The 16712-nt window shown below is 39.4% G+C and overlaps 1 protein-coding gene across 1 annotated transcript in view; it reads right to left on the bottom strand.

The window, feature by feature from the left end:
* Positions 1 to 16712, bottom strand: part of CACNA1I (calcium voltage-gated channel subunit alpha1 I) — a 346803-nt gene that overhangs the window by 115848 nt on the left and 214243 nt on the right. Inside the window, exon 4 of the mRNA XM_063309585.1 lies at positions 16523 to 16620. Within this exon, the coding sequence (XP_063165655.1) occupies positions 16523 to 16620 (98 nt within the window). The remainder of the gene's footprint in view (positions 1 to 16522; positions 16621 to 16712) is intronic.

The raw sequence follows: 16712 nt of genomic DNA, 5'->3' as shown, positions 1-16712 counted from the left end.
CTTCAATTTCTCATTCCATATATTTTCTCAGACACTCCCCCTCAACTTTTCTTAAATTTCATGAAAATACTTGCTTTCTTGCCCTTTCCCATAAGGATTTTGGAAAGCATACTAAGTATGGAAGATATAGGGGCCATATAGAAATCAGTTTTGTGGAGAAAAAAATCCCAATCTGCTGCTTTGATTAATATATAAAATTATCTCATTCTATTGCCTATTGATGGAAAATCTATGGCCCTTCAGGTGTTGTTGAACTACAATTCTCAGAATCTCTCACCATTGGCAAAGCTGGCTGACACTGCTAGGAGTCATGGTTTAGCAACTTCTGATAGACCACTGTTCTTATCCCTGGTCCAACTTTCCCCAGCCCGATATTCTCCATATACATTGAACAACATCTCCCACTTCCAGAAAAAATTATCCTGCTGATTGGGTATGATGAGGATTATACTCCAACAGATATGGAAGATTTTGTTCTTCCTGTCACTTGGGCTAGGGAACATATACCCCAATATATCTGTGCACAGTAATCTCATGTGCATTTTACAGAGCGCTAAAGTTCTTACAGATCATCATCATCATCATCACCATATTCCTTTTGCGTTGAAATATGAAATCTTCTATCAAGCAATGTATTTGGCATTAAGCAATAGAGAACATAGGAGTGAAATACAGATCAAAGATTAATAAATGCTGAAGATCACCTTTACTTCTAGCCAACCTGAAGTTTAATTGCTTCATGGCAAATTTGTTGTATTACTTTGGTTTAGCAAGTCAAGGACAGGGCAGAGATTCAGGAGACAGTACTTGTATTTCTGGAACCATGAGTCACTGGCTCTAAATTACTCCCAGCTTGGTGGGGAGGGGGGAATCTAACAATAGTAAAAGTACATGTTCTAGAGATTGCAGAAATGCAGGTGAAATTTAAGATGACAGTTTGAACTGGTAGAGGGTAGATGCAATAGGGACTCATCCTCGTGTCTCACTAACTGGCACAAAGAAACACCATTAACCAGTTTTAGAGGGCATGTTTTTGTGATGCAGCCTTTGCCTCACCCTCACTCCACTGTTTCTTTTTGTCCCAGTTTAAAGTAATTTTTTCCATCTTCTTCCAACACAAGTCTTAGGATACAAACAATCCATATTACCTCACAACATGATGTTGGGGATGATACAGTCAAGGACTGGCATCTGCTAAGATCCTATTGGCTAATTAAGGCTGTTGCAGGCAGTCACTGGGCACTGTACTTCATAACCATTATGACTTGGGCTGCTTGGGAAACTGGACACCTGGTTTACACAGATGTATCTGGGAAAGTTGGGAAATTCTATAAAACGAAATACTGAAGGCCCAATTGCAAACAGTCCCCACGAGAAAGAAAAAATCAAAAGGGGCCAGCAGGGATACATGCAGAGCTCTCTAAAATGTTGAAGAGGAAAAGTGATGTGTATAGGAAAAGGGATGCGGTGGTGCTGCGGGTTAAACCGTTGAGCTGCTGAGCTTGCCGATTGGAAGGTCGGTGGTTCGAATCAGTGTGACGGGGTGAGCTCCCGTTGCTAGTCCCAGCTCCTGCCAACCTAGCAGTTCAAAAACATGCAAATGTGAATAGATTAACGGGTACTGCTTCGGCAGGCAGGTAACGGCATTCCATTTAGTCATGCCGGCCACATGACCACGGAAGTGTCTACCAACAAATCTTCGGCTTTGAAGCGGAGGTGAGCACCACCCCCTAGAGTCAGACACAACTGGACTTAATGTCAAGGGAAACCTTTACCTTTACTATAGGAAATGGGAGAAAGGGAATCTTACCAAAGAATACAAGGTACTCTCCAAAAGCAGTAGGAACACAGTCAGAAAAGCTAATGCTCAGAATGAACTCAGGGTTATCAGAGATACAAAAACAAAACAAAACAGGGTCTTTGTGTATGTTAGAAATAAAAGGAAAGCCAAAGGGAGTATAGGTCCATTGTGAGGAGAAAGTGGTGAAGTAGTAATGGGTGATGGTGAGAAGTCAGAACTCCTGAAGAACTGGTGAGGTCCCAGGATAGTGTAGGAGAACAAATGTTACCCACTTCTTCAAAAAGGGAAAGGAGGAGGACCTAGGAAACTACAGACCTGGAATTTTGTTGTCTGTGCCAGGCAAGGACTTGAACAAATGAAGCACATTGGTGAGCACTTGGAAAAGCATGCTACAATTAATAGGAGGAGGCAGAATGGGTTTGTCACAACAAATTGTGTTGACTAATAAGATTAGATAAGCTAGTATTCATAGAGTTACTAGCTTTATAGATCAGGAGAGTGCTATAGACTTGGTGTATGTGAAACTCAGCAAAGCTTTTGACAGAGTACCTCATTAAATGGCAAAATATGGGCTAGATGGAACTACTGTTAGATGGACACGGTTGACAGAATAACTACACCCAAAGAATGTTCATTAATGGCTCCACAAAGTTGCGGGGACACTTATAAAGTCTGAAGATGACACAAAACAGTGAGGTGTGGCAAATACTTTAGGTGAAAGATAGAAGATCTAGGCAGGCTTGATCAATGGGCTGAAATGAATAGCAGGGAATTTAACAGGGAGAAATGTAAAATTCTGTATCTGGTTAGGAAAAATGTAAGGCACAAATATAGTATGGGGGAGATATGGCTTAGTGGTACCAATGTGAAAAGGATCTGGGCATCTGTCATTCACAAATTGTATATAACCCAGCAGTGTGATGCAGCTGATTTTGGTGGCTGGAAAACAAACAAATTCAATGGGTCTGAACTGCAGGTATCTGCTATGGGCACACATTTCTCCCCTCTACTTCTTCTGCTCTCCTGGCTTAGAATACCTTGGTGAATAGTATGCATTACCTAATGAGGAATTTTACTGCAAGTTTAGCAAACTACATTGGCAAATCTAGTTGTATTATTGTTTTGGAACAAACCTCCAAGCCATTGTATAGTTTTGGGACCTTGGATGAGTGTAGTCCTTGTAATTTTTTAGAATTCAGTTCATTAATTCCTTATTCTTACTATACCCTTTTATATTCTTCTGTTTTCTTCATTAACATCTGTGGCCCAACCAATTCTGGCAACATCTGCAAATGCCATTAGCAAGTCTGACTTCTCTGTGAAGATTATTAATGAAGGCATTAAATAAGGTTTGTGAGAAGGGCTGAAATGTTCCATTGTTAATTTGTGCTATGTCTAGCTAGGCACCTGCTACCAGCCCAGACCATTTCTAATTTTGTATGCTTTTTCAGACACAATCGCCATGCTATTTTCCAGTTGATGTGGCAATTGTCTTATGAAAACCCAGGGAACAGAATTACTTCATCAATTCTCACAAAAACAATGTTTTGATCAGAAAAGCTAAAAATATCACCAGAAACACTCTCTGTTTATACGCAGGGAAAGCAAGCTAGAAAAACAACATTGATCCTAGATTAGTGCTCCACTGGTATTGATGTGGCTAAGAGGAGAAAATAGTAAAAAATATGTATTACTATTTATTAGTCTGCTTTTTATTCCTACTCTAAAAGAACATTCTTCATTTTAACATTAGTATATCACTAAGCTAATATAATCTAAACAATCTAGAAAGAACAAATGAGGCTCTGTAACAAAATGTTGTAATGTATCCCTAATATGAGTGTATTATTTAAATTTGAGGGGGATGAAAAACAAAAGTTAGTGTTAATGGGGGCCTCTTCAATAACTTTGGCCTCACTGCATGTATTTTTTTTCAAAAAGAGTTTGAAGTAAAATAAATGTAAATGAAGACCTGTGAAACTGAGAAGGTGTCTGAAGGCAGAGGCATCCAAAGGGGGAGCAGGGGTATAAAAAAAATGAGGTTGGTGGTTGTGACCACACAGCTGAAGCTGCCATCTTAACTTCCTTGACTACTCCTCCCACCCTTGTCTATTAAAAAAAAAAACTTTTATAAAAATTTGAGAACCTGCTGAGAACTGAGCAGTAAACATTGTGTGTGTGTGTTTGTGTGTATCTTGATACAGTAAAAGTACACAAAAAGATAGAAAGAAAAAGAAAAGGAATGAAGAGAGAAGAAAACATACAGTTTTGCCTTCCAACCTTCTTTCTATTGAGTAATTATCATCTTATTCTTTTCCCCATCCTCTTTGGCCCTTTTTAATCCCCAAATCTAGAAATCATCAATTCAGTCTTTTCTTCTTTCAACAAAAAGTCCATATAAGGTTTCCCTGATTGATAATAAAGTACATTTCCATTAGCAGCTTTTTAAAGAATACTTTGCTTTAAGTAATAATTATTTTAGAAAGAGCAGGAATTCTTTTTTTTTTTTGCTGCTACTTCTTGAGGGAAGGTCATTTTGGATGGGTCAGTGGATATATAATAAACATATTGAGGCTGAGTTCTGTACTTAAAAAAATGTACCTCCACTGATTTTCATAAAAAAAAAAAATTCCGTATCCCAGGGATGTTTAAGAAAGTTTCTTCACACAAAGCAGGACATGACGTCTCTGAATGAAATGCTTTATTCTATTCTATTTCCTTTCTCAGGTCCTGCAGTCTATTCCCTCTCCTCCACCCATTTCAATAGCCTCTTAGCCTACTAATCTACTGCCTACAATAGCCTACTGCCTACTAACACACCCAGCTGAGATTGGGGTAGTTTGGAAGAAGGTTCTACCTAAATATTTATTGTATTTCTATATATCTTGGGGTTTTTCAGCGTCTACTAATGTTGTCCTCAAAGATAGTTTGGGTACATCGAGACAAAGATTCTACCTTTGAAGATCATAAGTGGAATGTCAGATTATGATACTACTGCTATTAGTGCTGCGTTGCCAAACATGACACCCAGCATTCTGTGGGGTTTAAAGGAGACAGAAGTTCTCTTTGATTCATACAAAAATGGTCAGGTCTTTGAACATAATTATCTGGAGCCAACTGCTTTTTTCATCCCTGGGGGAACTGGGGATGTTGACGACCGACAGGAAGCTCTGGCGTGGGCTAGTCCATGAAGTCACGAAGAGTTGGAAGCGACTGAACGAATAAACAACAACGCTTTGAAACCCCCTATGACTGTAAATCAGATTATGGCATGCTGTGGTCTGCACTATGTGAATTGATTTCCAGACTGTTGGTGTGAAAATGGCTCTGCCGCAGCTCTGCAGAGGACTGCACATGATGGCCTTTGGGTCCTGTCCTCTCCTTTCTAGCACCCAGGAATGAATGGAACTGTTTGGTACTAAGAATGCACGCTCCATTTTCCTTCTGTCAGATTTGCAGACACAATAACAATATTTTTTCCTTAAAAACATACACTGGTAACTTGTGGCCCTCAAAGTCTTCTTTTGTGCTCTGCCATGAGTGCCCATGTTGCTGGCATCCTTTTCATTGATCCTGCTAGTTGAACTCTCAGGAGCCCATCAAACAACTGTTTCATGATTATGCTTGAGAAGAGGCCAAAGAAGGGAGCAGGTAAGCTCTGAGATGGTGATGAAGAGTCTACATGCAAATTACCTTTGCACCAATGTGTGGCTGGGCACAGGTAGGACTTCTGACATACCACCCATTGCCTCTGGTACTGCTTGTTGCTGCATTTTAATAATCAATTATGAATAAGGTAGGTTAGAGTGGCCAGAGAAAGATGGCTACAAAGACTCACAGGAAAAGCTGAGAAATCCTGAGAGATACCTGAAATTGTATGTTACAGAGCCATGCAACAGGATATTCCAAAATAGCTTTGATTATGGGAAGAAGGAAAGTATAGGTGGGAAGGATAAAGAGAAAGAGTTGGTCTTGGAATAAACTGAGCAACGTTTTTATTACGCAGATACGATATCGCCCTCCAAGACAAACCAAATCATCAAGAACAAATGGGCTACCAGAAATGTATGTTTCCATGTGTAATCTTACAATTCATTGTCACGGTGAGGAAACCTAGGTCCTGAATATTGCCATGTACTGTATTGAATTTACACACTTCATAATGGATTTTGTAGTTTTCAAGTAGTTTTTGATGCAAATGTGCAAAAAATATTCTGGGAGTACTGATATTCTAAGTTTATATAATGGCTTCCTGGTCCAGGTTGAAACATGTAGCAAATTTGTTGGGGAATATTGGGACATTTTAATTTACATTTTTTTCAGAAAAGTAATTTATTAATTGAACCTAAACATTATGAGCTAACATAAAAATGTAAATGCCTATCCTTTTGCAGAGCTGAAAATATCTTAGAGCTGTCAATGCCACCAATATTAAATTATTAGATACCTAGTGAACCAGACCCTATCAAGTTCTGAATGCCAACTTCAGCATGACAAAGTGTACAAATTCCATAAACTCAACATGGAAACTTGCTCAACGTGTCTAAATCCCCCACCTCCCAATAGACACACTTATTACTTTTCCAACATTACATTTCCTCACTCTTTAGGCACGGGCTCCCATAAGTATGACTTTGGGTTTAACATAATGTGCAAGGCCGCTCCAAGGCAGCAAAGCTAATATAAATCATAAAGTACTGTCAAATAGAAAGGTAATAAACGTCTGACATTGTCTCACAAAATCACAAGTAGAATTTGCTTCTCTGATTCTAAGAGAGGTAGCAATACTATAGAGCAATGACACAGCTCATTCATTCATGGTGGATCTACTCATTCTGTATTTGAAGTCTGTCCCAAATATTGTCACACTAAATCCCACCTTTCCTAATGTAGAACCTTTCTCATGCATTGAAGTAGAACTCCTGTCTTTCCCAACCATGGCCAGTTATTCTGCTTTTTGGGATAGGAAACATAGTTCAAAGACATCACAGGTAGCAGGTTTGGAGCACTGCTAGAGTATCACAGAAAGAAATGGAACCTAGGACAGGGTTATGCAGACAAATAGTTGGAAATCAAACAAAGATCCAAATGAGGGATAAACTAGTCTACACATAATATAGAAGTCTAAAACAGGAAATCCCCAATAACCTATAACCTATTGAACTGCTCCTGTTCCTTGGCAGGTGAAAATATATGAACTAAGGAAATGGTGGAGAAAGATTTTCTTGCTATTTCCATTCTAGCCATAGCTACCACAGATAAGATTGTGGCTGGCTGGGGAATTCTGGGAGTTGAAGTCCAGACATCTTAAAGCTGCCAAGTTTGAGAAACACTGTTCTAAGAAAGCAGTTTGCTGTGTTACTTCTAACATAATGCTAAAACCATCTCCCTAAGTTGTGATTCTCAGACTTTACAGCTGGGCTGAGTGGTAAATCATGGTTTCCAAAGATTTAACCCTTTGTTCAGCTCTCAGTAAAGACTTGGCAAAAGATCTCCAGACACAGTTTAGCTAGATAGAATCATTAATGCAGACAAGAACGAAGTTTCCAACATAACTGTTGATTCTATTTCAGCCAAAGAAATATATCTATTTTCCAGGGTTTAAACTCTAGATTTCTTTCTCTTGCCTTTGTAAGTTAATTGATACTTGGTAGGTCACTTAGTTTCCATGGGTGGTTGAGATCTGTTTTCATCACAAACCTTTCTAGATTGAAACCCCACTGTTCTTATACTTTAGCAGAAAATGATTCCTGCCTCACCAGCCTCAACCTTGGCATTCCATCAGGAATTGATTATGTGCCATCAAGTTGTTTTTGACTCCTACAACCACATTTTCTCCAAGATGATCTATCCCTAACCTATTCTTTCAAGTCTCCCAACAGTGCACTTATCACCACTGTAACTGAGTCCATCCACCTTGCCGCTGGTCATCCTCTTCTCTTTCCTTCCACCTTTCCCAGCATTAAAGCCTTTTCCAGAGAGCTGGGTTTTCATATAAAGTGTCTGAAGTAGGATAATTTGAGCCCGGTCATGTATGCCTTGAGTAAGAATTCTGGGTTGATTTGTTCAATGATCCATCGGTTTGTTTTCTTGGCTGTCCATGATATTCTCAGCAGTCTTATCCAATACCAAAGTTCAAAAGCATCAATACTCTTCCTATCCTGCTTCTTTAAAGTCCAACTTTCACTTCCATACAGTGTCACAGGGAATACTATGGCTTGCACAATTCTGATCTTTTTAGGTATAGACGCATCACAGTATTTGAATATCTTTTCCAAGGCCTTCATGGCTGCTGTATCGAGGGCTAGTCTGTGGCATATTTCTTGACTGCTTGTTTCTTTACTATTGATAGTTGCGCCTAGAAGGCAGAAGCTATCAGCCACTTTGATATCTTCACTGTCAATTCTAAGGCTGCTTGTTCCACCTGTTGTCATTAATGCGGTCTTCTTTAATTTTAGTCCCATTTTTTCACTGTGATCTTTGAATTTTAGCACTAGGGCTTGCAGATCCTTTGCATTTTTGGTTATCAGGGTAGTGTCATCAGCATAGCACAGGTTATTGATGTTTCTTCCTCCAGTTTTAAAACCACGCTCACCTTCTTCCAATCCAGCTTCCATGTTTGTTTTTTTATTTTTATATATATATATATTTATTCCGCATATAGGTTGAATAAATAAGGTGGGGAGTATGCAGCCTTGTCTCACTCCTTCGCCAATCTGGAGCCAGTCTGTTTCACCATGTTTTGTCCAGACTGTGGCTTCCTGACCTGCATATAACTTTCTTATGAGGACAATGATTCTGGGATTCCCGTATTTCTGAGCACATTCCATAGCTTGATGTGATCGACACAATCAAAGGCTTTTCTATAATCAATGAAGCACATACTGACTTCCTTTTGGTATTCTTTGGCTTTTTCAATTATCCAGTGTGCATTGGCAATAATGTCCTGTGTTCCTTGGCCTTTTCTAAAGCCAGCTTGAACATCTGGCATCTCTTTTTCCATGTAGGGCTCTAATCTGTGTTGGACAATTCTAAGCATTATTTTGCTAGCATGTGAAATTAAGGATATTGTACAATAGTTTGCACACTCTGTTAAGTCTCATTGTTTTAGCAGTAGAATGTAGATTGACCTGTTGGCCACTGTGTCATTCTCCAGATTTGCTGGCATAGCTTGGTTAGAACTCCATCAGGAACATCACTTAACCATGAAGCTCACAGGGTGGCTTTGGGCCAATTGCTGCCTCTCAGTTAATCATCCACACAAGTTCTAGAGTGGTAGCCATGTTAAGACTCAGCAGCAAAAACAACAACAGCTTCCACAGGGTCTTAAGGGATAACAAATTAATTTCAATTTTAGAGGTCCACAGCCCACTATATTAGGTGCATTTTTAGTTATACCCAACAATTCTTTGAAGAGTGGCCACTATCTGTAGGTTATCGTAATTGTCTATATTTCCTTTGTATCATTTGTCTAATCTATCCTTTTACTATTCTTTTCCTAAATACATACTGCTCTCATACGTTAATACCATATGTAGTGGCATCCATGGAGGATGGGGTCAAAAAAATCAAGAGGCAGTTGCAGCAGTGTGATTGAAGTCCCAGTGTTCTTATACATGCATCAACATTATACTTGCAATATTGCTGCTGAAAATTGTTATCTTGACTTGTTTGAACTCCCCTGCAGAAGTTGCAGACCACATGAATGTGACAAAATGTATTACATCTGCTATAATAAATGTCTTAAACTTTAAGACTCTGTTTTTTTATTTATTTGTATATCAAATTTATTCACCACCCATCTCAGAGTTTTACATAAAATAGGAGTAAAACATTAGTTAAAATACAATAAAACAATAAAACAATATACAGTAATAAAAACAATCTTCTTAATAAATAAGGTTTATTTATAAAACCTTAATAAATAAGGTTTTTGCTACCTTAGTCTCATTGAGAGGACAAAATCTAGGACAAAATCGATCTCTTCAAAGGAATAGCAAGATAAAAATATTTTTAAAATAAAAATTAATGAAGCGTGGAGTGCAAGCCTGCATTTTACCATTCAGCATGGAACCCCCTCCTCCTTTCTGTATGATACTGCTAATAATAGTTAATAATTATTAATTCATAACTAACTTCTGTGTGATGCATAGTTGTGCAAATACTACTGCCATTATTTGATCAGAGTTGATAAGTACACAGTAATATCCCCACTGTGCTATAGCCAGAGTTCTGTATAGTCTGCACTGATTCTGTGCAGTGAAGAGAGGCAGTAGTTAAAAGTAGCAGAGAGAGTACTGTTTCTCTCATATATTTCTCCCTTATTCTTCCCTCCATAATCATTCGAACAAAACCATATCTGTTTTTCTGGCCTGTACATAACATGGAGAGAACATAATAAAATACTTTGTTTAAATACGTGGGCAGCTCTGTAAAATGAAAGCATCCATGTTTACACCATGGCCCAGCAGATCCTGCTAGTTCAATTCCCTGTGGAGCCTGACTCTCTCTCTCATACACCGAGCCCTGCAGTGGCACTAGCTGGAACAAAAGGAAAAGAAAAAAAAAATCCAAGGCCATTATCTAACATCTATCTCTAGGGAGGGTCTAATATATTTTTAGATTATAGGAAGTCAAGGGGTCATGCACAAGACACCAGAAGTCATGTCCCTCATTGCTTGCTTACTGTATTTAGTTTTTCCAAATTCCATGGCATGACCCTTTCAGCCACATTTTTTTAAGCTGTATTAATTTTGCTTTAAGGCAGCTTCACAATTTCTTCCCATTAAAAAATTCTTCTTTATGAATATCATGCTGTCTAGATACACTCGCTGCAGTTCCATAATTCCTAGTTAATATGGCCAAAGTCTGGGAGTTCTGGGAGTCGTAGATCTGGTGTCATGTTCCCCGTTGCAAGGCATATGTGCATCACAATGGGGAACATGCACATTAGGTAAGAGGAAGGGATAAGCATAATCCCTAAATCACCCAAGCACCCATAATCCAGAAGGGAACCCCCAACACAATAGATAAGCCCTTCAGACCAAGCTTAGCACCCATCAAAAGGCAAGGGGAACGCCTTCCCATGTCCCCAGGGATGCGTTCACACCTCCCTCAGGCACGCATATCCACAGAGTAATGCCCAACATAACGGGAGCACCCATTAGGCAGTAATTAACGCATATCAGAAGATCGGGGAAACACCTTCAGAGGACACACCCGGTCCGGATGAAGACAGGGAGACAAAGGAGATCGCCGGGATCGCCCATCAGCTGACGCATCGTGGTCTCAAGCACCCATCCGGTCCTGGCCCGAGGGTGGAGAAGCACGACGTCCGCCAGCAAAGTATAAACAGGGCACCCTGTCACCACCTAAGGATTCCCGTCTTTCTCTTTGCACGTACACCGTTCAAATAAAACCAGAAATCCTTAGACCTTCTAAGTGAGTCTGAGTCTTATTCTGAGCATGACTGCCCTGACATCTGGGCAGTAAATACACTTGGAGTCCACCAGGTTGGGGAAGTCAGCTATACTAATGCCAGTCTCATGTACACACACACATAGATACACACACATACATACAACATGAAACCACAATATTACATCTTGCATGCATTTGTTTATAAAACATCTACAATGATTTAGACACCCCACTTTTCTACTAAACAATTCAAAATAGCAGATACAGTACTGATAGAACTGAAAAATAGCACATATTGTTATAACAACAATGGAGATGGAGGAGGAGGAGGAGGAGGAGGAGAATTCAGGAAGATTTTCTGTCTATATTTGTCTATATATGACTTCTTTGGAATGGATACTGACAAGACAACATCTTTCCACAGCATCTTTAGTGACTGAGAAACTATCCTGAAAACAATGCTTCCCTCATAAAGTCCTAGGAAGACAGCAGGAGATTAGGAGATAAATGACTCTGATCACGTATCATCCATATTTTTATCCTTCAATAAACCAGGGTGTATCTATTTTGATTTAACTAAAATCAGATAGAAACTTTCCAGATCATTTCATGTACATCATAAAATAGTTACTATAAACATCATGCTACAATGAATATTATTAGGATTAATTTAAATAGCTGTTAGCTTCAAAAGTCCTCAGTGCCTAAAGATAGGGTACCTGAACAATCATTCCTCCGGCAGTCCAATTTGGAGACCCTTTTCTGGATTTCCCTGCCAAATAAATTGCACTGAATAACTGCTATGGAGGGGAACTTCTCAGTGGTAGCACCCTGCTTATGCAAATTCCAGAGAAGTTCACTTGGCATGCACTCTGACATGCATCTAGTTTGAATATGTTATTTACATATCCATTCTGAATGCTAATTCCACCTTCCTCAAAATGGAGGGTCTTGACCTGACAGGAATAGTGAACATGAGCTATGTTCCTTTCCCAAATACCTTTCCATGATCTATTTATATGTGATCTTATAAACACGTTGCAGAGAATCAAACCAGTATAATATCTTTTCCAAATGCTACCCACAGAGTCCAGGAGAAAAGGCCTAGGCCTGGGAATCCTCATTTCTTTGCTCATGGGCTTCATGTACAAATGCAAAACCATTTTCCGTACCAAATACTTATAAATAAGATTTCCAGGGTGAGATTTCCATTTACTATTTAATTCATCTGACTAGGCCTCAGGCTTTGTTACAAGCTCTCCACAGGTTCTGATATTATCCAAATTAATTGCAAGGAGATAGTTCACAATATTCTTCACCCTTCTTGAAACTGAAATTCTGAAAACACCATTATTCAGTGGAGGAGGATTTTGAAATAAAACTGTTATATGGGATTACTTCTGTATTACTAGGGTAATACAGAAGGGGAGGAATACAAATAACATTTCCAAGTGGGTATACACTGGACATAAACCCCAAGAAGTGCTGGGACCACAATTTCCAGAAATCTCAGATAGCTTCCTATCATCTGGGAAGAATCAGGGCATAGAAGGTGCATATTCTGCACATGACATTATGGTGTCAAGAAGAGCAACAAAAAATAATTAAACATTTTCAATGGGACCAATAAATAATTTTTGCAAGTGACTGTGTAACAGATTTATTAAAAACCTGATTACCATAGCAATAGGAAAATAAAATAAAAATAACAATGGCATCTCCCGTGTGGGGGAGATGGGTGGTGATAAAAATATGATAAATAAATAAACAAACAGACGTTTGCCAAATGGGCAACTTTCTGTTGAAATCCCAGATTCAGTTTTAAAATAATTCTAATCTCTAAGCAGCACACTACAGTGCTTCTTACAGTATAAGAAGTGCTGTATGCTTGTAGTTTACTGTCTGTAGGAATAGAGCATATTGCCTTAAATTAAGTTGAAACACTGGTTTATTCAGGGCCAGAACATTTCTAAACCATTAGTCAAACAAACCATAGTTAGCATTATACATTGTTACATAATGCTAAACCATAATGGATGGGTTTAGATATTATGCTAAACCAAAAGCAGTTTAATATTATGTAAAAAGCAGGCCTAATTCATTATTGCCTGTGTGCTAGCTAGTAACACCTTTACACCATAGACTTTCAGACAAAAATCTGTCCCAATCGTATCTACAGCTGCTGGAGACAGAAGTAACTTCTGCATGTAACAGGTGCTCCAGTATTAATCTCTGACTCCAGATGCTTTATCTCCTACACAGATTGAACTAAATAATACCCACAACAAGCATATGACATGGGCAGTATTCACATCATCTTTGTTCTGCCTATGGCACTCTTCCACAGTGCATCTACTGATGCCTTAACCACTTCTCCTCTCTTACTTTTCCTCTCTTTATTGCATTGGTGGGCTGTTGTCCAGTGGCTTTATTCCCTTCTGGGAAGAAGCTAATTGCAATAGCTTCCCCCTGCTTGTGTGATTATGGCAAGCCCACTCATTAAGAAGCCATCTCTAGATCCAGGGGTGTTACAAAACTATCAGCTGATCTCCAACCTTCCCTTCTAAACAAAGGTTGTTGAGACGGTGAGGCCAATTTCAGAGCACCCTAGATGAAGAGGATTACCTGAATCACTGTCAGTCAGGGTTCAAGCCTAGGTGTTAGTGGATGACTTTTGTTGAGATCTAGATGGTTTAATATACCTGTCCTGGTCCCTTTAGACCCCTTAGCAGCCTTTGATATCATCAACCATTATATCCTTCTGGTCTGCTTTTGAGGGGTGGGGATTGTAGTAGAACCATTTGCAGTGGTTCTACTTCCTCAGTGCACTGTTTCAGTTATTGGTGGTAGGAGAGGAGAGGTTGGCTTAGTGGGTGTTCCCATGTGTGGGGCTGCAGGAATCAATCCTCTCTCCCCTACTGTTTGACATCTACATGAAACTAGTGAGAAGTCATGCATTGGTTTGGGGTTTGGTATCATCAGTATGCTGATGATATTTAGCTTTACTGTACTTTTCTACCTTAGGCTGTGCTGGTAAGACTGTTGAGGTCTTCTCTGCAAGCTGTGAGGGTCTAGTTGGGAAAGAGTAGGCTAACCTTGAATCCTGCAAGACAAGAGTTCTTTGTTTATTAGGGTTCTTGGATGGCTCCAGTGGGGTCTCTAGATGGGGAAGCACTACCCTCAAAGAAGCAGGTCCATGACTTGGGACTCCTGCTTGTATAACATGTAGCTATATGTGGCTATGGGGGTCCTTTGCCCAGCTTCAGCTGGTGGGCCATCAACCTTTGAGAAGACCTTGCTATAGTGACTCTCAACCTCATCACCACTCACTTAGATTACTGAAATGCTTTCTATGTGGGGCTCACTTTAAAAACCACTCAGAAATTTCAGCTGGTCCAAAATATAGCAACTGTGGTACTCTTGGGTGTTCACTGGTGGGGCACATTATACCTGTGCTATTGGCTCTGCACTGGCTTACAGGTACGATTTAAAGTTCTGGTTTTAATCTATAAAGCCCTTTACAGCATAGTACAAAGTTCCCTTCAGGACTGTGTTCACCTTCTAGAATTGGCCCAAACAATTTGCTCCTTCTGAGAAAAGCAACTGATTGTTTGCCACTTGGAGGGAGGGGAGGGGTACAGATGGCTGAGGTGCAGAGTCACTGCTTTTCTGTAGCAGGGCTGGTTCTGACCTTAGCTGCCTTCCAGAAGTTGCTGAAAATGGAGGTCTTCTGGAGTGTATTTGAAAAGTGATACCTGGTTTTTGGATTTCTGGGGTGGTGGTGGTAGTTGTCATATGTTGTTAAGGGTTTTTTTTTTATTATTTTTAAAGCAGACTGTGGCTGTTTTAATGGTTTGTATATTTCTGTAAAGCTGCTAAGAGTCCTGTGGGATTGTGTCAGTATATAAATGTAATAAACAAACAGAAAACAAACCACTGGGGCTGTCAGTATATGGGGCTTTAGACAACATTACCAAGTAATATAGCCCTGGGTGAAGTAATGTGGTGGGAAGTAGTATTACCTGGTGGAAGGTAATGCAGTAGGAAAATTCTCAAAGACTACAGATTCATAAGGATGCAGAACAGCTTTACCACATCATTAATTCAAGCTACTTCAGTAGTGCCTTCCAAAGGTTTGCTGGGACCATTCTTTGCAGTCCCTAACTACCCCAGAACAATGACTACCAATAGGAGCTATGATTTTGCTTGATCTTCAGGTAAATAATAAGCTACAAGAAATTCACAGCCCAATCACTTTCAATACAACACTTTCAAATTTGGGCATACTATAAATTATATAAAACATGATGAGTACAGCCATTTTATTTTCAGTCCATTTCTGATGATCTTTACAATAAAATCATATTTTTCATCACTTTATAATGAGTTGGTACTTTTTCTAAGCTATTCACTATAATCCCATGTCTCCTCTTCTGGTTTGTCACCACAAGAGTCTTCAACACATAACTGAGGATTTATGATTGTACTCATAGACTAAACCTAATTTTACCATTTTATTGCCATCTTTTCACAGTTGTTTTGTTTTGGTGATCTGCTTTCAGTTTTTACCGTTCTTAAAAAAATGACATAATCTACAACTGACCTCTTCATCCCATTCTTCCAATTAGAGATCATTTAAGGACAAGTAAAATAGCTCTTGTCCCAATACAAATACTTAAAGGGCCTCTTTTTAACATCTCACTATTATGAAATTAATATTAAGAGGACACACTTTTTTATGACCTGAACATGAGATTTATTTTTGGAAATGCTTTTGTCAAAAGCTTTTTCAGAAAAGACTATAATGTCTCTTAGGTCAGCTTGGTCTGTTTTCTTGGTGACACATTCAACCAGCTATGGCTGGCAGGGACCAGTTGCATTAGGGAAATGCAACTTCAGTTGGCCTGAGGATTGCACCAGGCTTTAACTGTCATGTTGGAGGTGGCTTCCCAAAGTGGATAGGGCCAGGGGCTAAGATTTTGAGGAGTAAAATTAACACATTAAATATGTACAAAACTTAAGGCATTTATTTTACCCCTTAAAACCTTTCCAAACTCTTTAAGATGCAAAAAGGGACCCAAGTGATTGCCCCCCACCACCACTTTTGGAGGCTCTGGAGACCACAAAAGGGATGCTGGTGGGTTCATGTGGCCCCTGGATTACTCTTTTTATACCCCTGTACTAAACATCTCATCCAGTGCAAACCCATCCTGAAAAAAGCATGGATGTGTGCTTCCCTACCCCCATTACTCTCTGGGTAGGAAAAAGTTGTAAAGAAAGAAAAGAGGCATGTAGACTTACTAGGCACTCGGTTAATGGCTTTGAGGGGCCTCAGTACTCGTACAGTGCGGATTGCAGACAAGTTAATATTTTGGAGATCCAGGGAATATTCCACCATCCTGCAAACGATAAGAGGAATGATAGTGAAACTATGATACATGTTTAAAACCAATAGAATAAATGAGGGATACAGGAGTTGAAGTTGCTCACA

The sequence above is a fragment of the Candoia aspera genome, chromosome 7 (assembly GCF_035149785.1).
Source record: "Candoia aspera isolate rCanAsp1 chromosome 7, rCanAsp1.hap2, whole genome shotgun sequence".
Lineage (NCBI taxonomy): Eukaryota > Metazoa > Chordata > Lepidosauria > Squamata > Boidae > Candoia > Candoia aspera.
The sequence above is the reverse complement of the archived record's forward strand: the minus strand, read 5'-3'. Positions and strand labels throughout refer to the sequence as shown.